Raw genomic sequence first — 7,300 nt, 5'->3', positions numbered from 1 at the left:
AAATACCTCTAATCAATTCTACACCAATTAATCGCAAGGGCAAATTAAGGGTTAATACCCTAAAAAACTATAAATTGCAAGTTCGGTACATACGTGACAAATTTACCAAAACTAATTTTTTAATAATGAAATACTCTAAATTAATACAATTTTGATAAATTTATTACAAACTAATTTTTTTCCCATGAAAAATCTCAAAATGATATATTTGCGATAAATTTATCATAAACTAATTTTTTGACCATAAAAAACTTAAAAATTATATATTTATAACAAATTTACCCTCTATTAGCTATAGTGAAATTTAATCATTAAATTTGTTGACCTAAATTACATATGGTGACATGTCAAGTTCACATGAAAATCCATAGGTTAATGCTATAAAGAATCTCAAATTTGTCACAGGCGTCTGTTAAATTTATCACATGAGTACTATTAAATTTATCATAGATATACCAATTTGAGAATTTTCGTGGTATTTATCATATAAATTTCCACGTGGATTTGCCACGTCACCATACCACGCCATTGTATGTCATCTAGGCCAGCAAATTTAATGATTAAATTTGACTAAAGCTAACGTACAGTAAATTTATCATAAATGTACTAATTTTAGATTTTTAGTGATCAAAAATTAATTTATGATAAATTTATCATAGACATACTAATTTGGAATTTGTCGTGATCAAAAAATTAATTTAAAATAAATTTATTACAAATGTATTAATTTAAGATTTTTCGTAGTCAAAAAATTAATAAGATTTTTAGGGTATTAATCTGCAAAATATAGATCACTCCTGACTTCACTATTTCCACCATAGGCAGGAATGCAATCGAAGTCCGCATTACCAAAAGTTAAGAGCGGGGTCTAAAGAAGCCAGGATTCGTGTATATAGAGAGACCGAAAATCGGCTCGGGTAACGGGCATCAGTAGCAAGATAGCAAAACTTACGGAAAATGCAAACGAGGGACACAATTCGAAAAATTCGAAAAGTTCAAGGCCTGAATCGAACAATTCACTCAAACATTCAATACTTTAAACTCTCTCTCTCTCGAACATTTTCAACCAAGCAGTGTCTTCTGCACGGGCTGCACGTGTGCATGATATTCTATCAAAAGTAATAGAGAATCACTGCAAAAGCTTTCCCACTCTCATGCAACTCACGAATCTTTATAATAAAACATGATGACCAAACTACATGCATAGTTTAATTAAGGAGCAGATCCCTTTTCTCTAGAAGACATGGAAATGCCAGCCTTTCCAACATTTTCTATCGTTCTCAAGATGCCTCAAAAGGAGCAATTACGAAATTTAGTGCAAGTTGGAGGCACACCAGATTAACAGAAGCTGACAAAAAGCCCATCAGATTCAGTGGCATATTAGCACCTGAATCAAAAGGGGCAGGCTGTTCCTGCCCAATTCCAGACAGAAATAGATCATAAGAAAACGCACTCTAATCAGCCGATTCACCGAATAATACTGTGCACCAAAAGTTTGCACATTATTACATGGTGACAGATATTGAATACTTTTGAATTTGTTTTCCTCAGGGAACAGCAGACAGTCAAAGCCAAGCATCCTACATAGGATTCCCCAGGACTTAAGATACTCTTGCATGTGCAGAACAATAAATGGAATATCTTTCTGTGGCCCTCGTGCATGCAGCAATGCAGGGCCCTTTTTCTTCTGCCTTTTTTTCTCCTTTTTATGTTGCGTCTTTTTTAGCGGCTTTATTGTTGTTTCTTGGGTAGTTGACAAAAGCTTCAGTGTTTTCAAGTGATTGAATAATGCCACCACCCAGAAACAGGTCAGAACCAAGAATCCCCTTGACAGTGAACTCTGGCCTCCCAAAGATCCAACATGCCAAAAGACCCGGATGCTTTTTTGTAGGGCCAAAAATATTTTAAATTTCTTTTAGACGGTCTTCACAAATCTTACAGCAACTCAGCCACTTTGTTCATCTCTACTCAAACACTATATCAGACCACATAGGAGTGCACAATGTTTAGAAGTGCACGACAAGCACTATCGTCGTTAGGACAACAATTTCAATACCATATATTAACCCACAATGTGCGATATCGGTGTCTAATACAAGAATAAATCCAATGAATGGGTTTACAAGGAAAAGAACTGACCTCAAGGAACCTACACTTAAGCCACAAACAATATAGACTATATACTTCTCCTTTTTATGTTTTTTTTTCTGTATTTATCGTTCACCTGTGGTTCAAATAATAAAAAACCCCCGGACCAAAACGAATAACTAAAATATTTTGGAGAACACCAGCAGCTCACCATAAAGAACCGTTAGCCTATGCTTTCGTAGTTGTGCTGAACTGTTATGTACCTTAGGAGTGTATTCAGCCACGAATCTTGTAAGCAGGTAGAAACCATCAGGAACGATCTTCTATGGATTCTCAGCGTCCTGTTTTTGCACGTTTCATGCCACTGGAATTGAAAGGAGAGATGCTACCACTCGGCCCAGGACTGTCTTCTCTGAAGTTTGAATTTAGCATCGCTAGCTCACGCAATTGTTGCCTCTTAATATAGTCCTGTGACTCATCCTGCAAGCGACAATTTCAAACTCACAAACAGCACCAAACAAATGTCCAGAGCTTGTCTACATGATGACATGTGATGCGAATGTGAAACTAGCTATAATAACACATTATTAAGAAACTAAAAGGCCACATGACACTAAATGGAAGAGATTGACACGCTACCACGGGTTTAAGCAGTTCCTCGATAATTTCCTGAGCCTGTCTCAATCTTAAGTCAACGATGTTGGCAGGTAGATCAGCTTCAATTAAAATGTGGAGTGGGTCATTAAGGTGCTCATAGCCTGGTCTTCCCCGTAGCTTCTCTTCCTTGAGGATATAAAAGCAACAAAGTAATCATAAAGAGAATTTTCTGATGTCAGAATCCACATCATATAATCTTTCTTCAGCTCTAGTGAAATCATACTGCGCTTTAGCACTTCATGAAGAGTCATGTCAATGAATAGCAGTACCTTGTCTGGATCCTTGATAGAACCCTTCCCTCTGATGTACACACGGCAGCCTGTTGTCGCTTCAACCCGCTTGAGCGAATTGCCTCTAGGGCCAAGAAGCCGCCCGACAAAATTAAACTGGAAGACCCAAGCAAACGAAAAGTCAGCAACTCGTTATCAATTTTAGAGTATTCGATCTTTAATACGTCAAAATATCTGTCCAGTTTTCATATATGAATCTTACATTTGGATAAAGATCCACTGGAATCTCCAGGCGCAAAATCCTCTTTACAGTGTACGAACTTGGGCTTGCAGGAGTGCCTTGCCAATCCATTGTCATTCCAGGGTGCCCACTCAATCTCTGTGACAAAGCAGGACATCTTGTGTCATGTCAAATCTAACTGGAAGTACAGAATTTGATGACCATTACAGGAACAATGGCAATCATGGGACGATCAGACCAGCAAACTCCCATGCCATAGGAAACTAAAGCTGAATCATAACCACTGTTGGGACTTAGAAGCATATGTCTAAAACACCTTCAACAACATGGTTCTATAAAGTGCCCAAAACGGAAAATTAAGGGCTCATATCAAATTTGGTGAGTGAAATGAAAGACCTTTCAGTATCTCAACTTTCGGTAATTATTTCTGAAAATTTTTCTCAAAAAGACTTAGTTCTCTTGTCCAAATCCTCCCAAAGTACCAAGAAAAACTATGCCTGAATCATTACTGGAGCACAAATATGCTCTAAGCTATACAAAACAAGAGAACTAAATATAGCTAGTTGTTTTCTTCTCAATTCCAAGGCAAGTTTTCACAATAACTTTTTGATAAAACCACATGTCATATTAGGAAATCAATTCATTTACAACCAAAGATTAATGGTATAATGTAATATCAGTATTGAGGCTCAACTTGAAACATATGAGCAACAAATTCATAGTAAGAAGAAAAGGAGACGGATAATACTTCATTTAGAACATTCACACTTGACAGGACTTTCTTGTACACATATCCTTCAATATCAGGAAAATCAAATTAGAAACCAAAAGCTGAATTAAGTGAACATTCTCATAAGCAATGCCTTTGAGTTGTTCAATCATGCAAGTGTCTCCTTTCACAAGTTCACTACACCAATACCACTATGGAGGTATGAGGATTAAAATTTCTGCAAACCAAGTACTCAAGTCACTGCAGTCAGAATAGATGATAGATTTTCTTCCCTTTCAAAATGGGCAACATCAAAATTTCACAACTCATACACTCGCTCAAGGAAAATCATGATGACAGTTGATATTAGACTATGCTATTAGCAGGCAAAAGAGCATCAGTTGATCCATGCAGCCACACCTCCCATTATGTAAAGACTTCTATACCTGCTTTTGTTGAATTGATATTAAATATAAATTACATGGAATATAAGCAGCCAAAAATCAATGCTCTGATAGGACGGGAGACACAGTAGAGTCACAGATTAAAGCATTTTCTGCAACTCACTAAAAAGATTCTGACAAATCTTCTTGGTAACGATTCACAGAGCACCATAGTATTTGCACGAATTCTTGGTCTGCATCAGCATCAGATTGATACATTGATGCTTGATAATAAGGTATAATACATTAATAATCGGCCCTTTCCTAACTATTCAGAAAAGGATGGATAGATTCTGTGTCCAATTTCAAGTTCCAATAACTATAGGTCTTCTTCAATCACAGGTAACAAGCTCTTCAAAATTTCAAGCAGCAAAGAACACTCTCCTAGTGGATTTCTTTAATTGGAGGGTGCAGACCAAACCCCAAAGGACTAAAGTACCATCCAACCACAAACATGAGACTCTCCGCAGGTATCAGAATCCTTCTTTAAGTCTTTATAACTTGTCAAAGTCTCAAAAATTATCTCTGGTACAAGTTAGTATGAGGCTTTGCATCTTAGAAATGGCAAGTCATAGGATATGCACAGATAAAAGGTGAAAACAAAATACATAGTCCAACAACTACATGATGGAAAGTAGGCTACTACCAGATTGATGTTTTGGTTTAAGTATGAAATCACAGAAAGTCGGACATTGATAGCGGCAAAAGAGTTTCAGTTCATTCTCTCATGGAACATAAGTAATTCACTGATGTAATTAGACATTCTCAGTGTTCAACGAAGTTTTGTCATCTGCCTCCACGGATTACAACTCTTACTTAGCCTTCTTTGGCCACATATAACATGTACACCTCGCCGATAGACATCAGAAAACATAGACCAAGTTTCCAACTCAAACAGAGAATTCACAGCGAAACTTTTAAACAATTAAGTGATGACGATTACTTATATTTCACGCTTCCAAGAAATCCACTTCCAAAAGAAGTGTGGACAGAAAAAGATAATCTTCACCACTTCAAAGTTGGCAAATCAGAAACGACAAGCGGGATAAATGCATCTTAATGACAATGTGAACCCAATCATTGTAGAATACATACCTCCTGGGTAATACTGTTCCAGCCACCTAATCCCGTCCCTCCAACACTCACGTTTGAAGATGCCATGGGACTGGGGCTTCTAAATCGTACTCTGTCAAAGTCATTGTAACCCTGGTTTGACATCATTCCAGATACCCGCAGTATCTCTGCATACAGAAGGCACTATGAGAAATGAAATGGCAATAAACAAATCCAAAGTGCAATGAACGAATTTGACTCCAAGGATAATAGAATGATTCATTTGTTTCAAGAGATCAGTGACTCATATGTAAGCCTTTTCTTGGCGAAATGAAGGGCAAAATATATCAGGTCAATTAGACAAAAGTGATCGCACAAAAATTCTAGGATGCAATGTCACTCAATAAGTTTTAAAAAGATAATTCAAAACGCCAGTCCAACCATGTCGATGCAAGAGGATTTCTTATAAACATTGGATAACATATCCCTCGAGGTGACATTCAATAACATATATTCTTAAGAGTTCAACGGTGCTAGTAGGACTTTTGCCATACACATCGGATAACATCACATGAGTCATTCGATCTAAAGAGTGCTAAGCTAATTTGAATTACCATGGTGGCGAATCAACCCGCTAAGATGTTGTCCCGCAGAAATTTAACCCAAACCCAGCTTCGTCATTGCCCCCTTCTCCTTCCAAATAGGCACACAAAGTCCAAATGCTGTACACTGCCAAGGCGGCTGTAAATGTATGACCTATCTATTCCTAGAATTATTATTATCATCATATGCCCATTACATCAGCAGTCAACCACAAGTGGTAGTACCACCACCACCACCGACAGAACTGCCAATAGCTCAAAACGATCCACAGAGAAAGATGGTCAAGAAAAGCGGACATAGATGCAAAAGTAATGTGAGAATCAATCTGTGGAGACGCAGAAACAACACCGACATATCAAAAACGCTAGAAGGAACAGATTCACACGCCCAGCGGCAAAAGGATTTGGCATCAAGAACAGAAAAAACAGACACCAAAACACATCGAGAACAGAAAACAAGATCCAACCCAGGGAGGGAGAGAGAGAGAAAGCAACCTTGATTCAGTAGCCGGCTACATATGGGGAGGACTTGTATGAAAGGTCCAAGCTTTTGGTGCTCTGCCAGCAGCTCCGCCAGGTACTGACTACACAGTTCATAAAAACCCGCCACAGATCAAGACCCAAGAAACCACCAAAGCCAAACAAAATTAACAACCGCAAGCAGCTGCGAGATGTTCAAGAACGTGGTCAAGATTGCATCTTTCCGCTGCCGGGCGGGCTAATCCCATCGATGAACCGATGGGTAAGTTCCACTTCCGGGAAAGGACTCACCTATCAACATCCGGGGTGCTTCTAATCTGCGGAGAAGCAGCTCTCGCGGGCGAGTAGCTGGGATTGTATAAGCCTGACATAGCCCTCTCTCTCTCTCTCTCTCTCTCTCTCTCAGGAAGAGGAAGAAGGAGGAGAAGATTCAGAGCCTCCAGAGAAGAAAAGGAAAAGGGTGGTGGTGGTGCTTGAAAAGGGTTTTAGTTGTTGCCGCAGCAGCAAAAGAGAAAAAGGAGACACAGCACCATCAATAAAGGAGGAGGACTGTCATCGTAAGGCAAAGGAAGCCCCGGAAATATAGAGGAAAATATAAATAAAACAAAATACCCAAAAAAAAAAAAAAAAAACCTAAACACAACAGTCGACAACAGGTCAGAGTATTTTCCCAGGATTAATTATATTTTCCAGGCCTGCCCGCCCCCCACCTTAAAAACTGTAAAAACTGGCCGACCAGAACCCATCAATCAACCTAACAAAACCGACGCTGTAAGATCCTCTCTTTTCCCTGCCTT

At 38.5% G+C, this 7,300-nt stretch overlaps 1 protein-coding gene across 1 annotated transcript; it reads right to left on the bottom strand.

Moving 5' to 3' along the window:
- Positions 1-2,005: 2,005 nt before the first annotated feature.
- LOC104432967 (KH domain-containing protein At2g38610) lies at positions 2,006-7,062 on the bottom strand. Its single transcript, XM_010045575.3, has 7 exons — positions 6,795-7,062; positions 6,519-6,607; positions 5,464-5,609; positions 3,238-3,354; positions 3,015-3,131; positions 2,728-2,871; positions 2,006-2,568 (listed from the first exon to the last, which is right to left on the bottom strand). Exons 1-7 carry the CDS (start codon positions 6,872-6,874, stop codon positions 2,422-2,424), a joined length of 840 nt encoding a protein of 279 aa, XP_010043877.1. The 5' UTR covers positions 6,875-7,062; the 3' UTR covers positions 2,006-2,421.
- Between the last annotated feature and the right edge of the window lie 238 nt (positions 7,063-7,300).

The sequence above is a fragment of the Eucalyptus grandis genome, chromosome 1 (genome assembly GCF_016545825.1).
Source record: "Eucalyptus grandis isolate ANBG69807.140 chromosome 1, ASM1654582v1, whole genome shotgun sequence".
Lineage (NCBI taxonomy): Eukaryota > Viridiplantae > Streptophyta > Magnoliopsida > Myrtales > Myrtaceae > Eucalyptus > Eucalyptus grandis.
The sequence above is the reverse complement of the archived record's forward strand: the minus strand, read 5'-3'. Positions and strand labels throughout refer to the sequence as shown.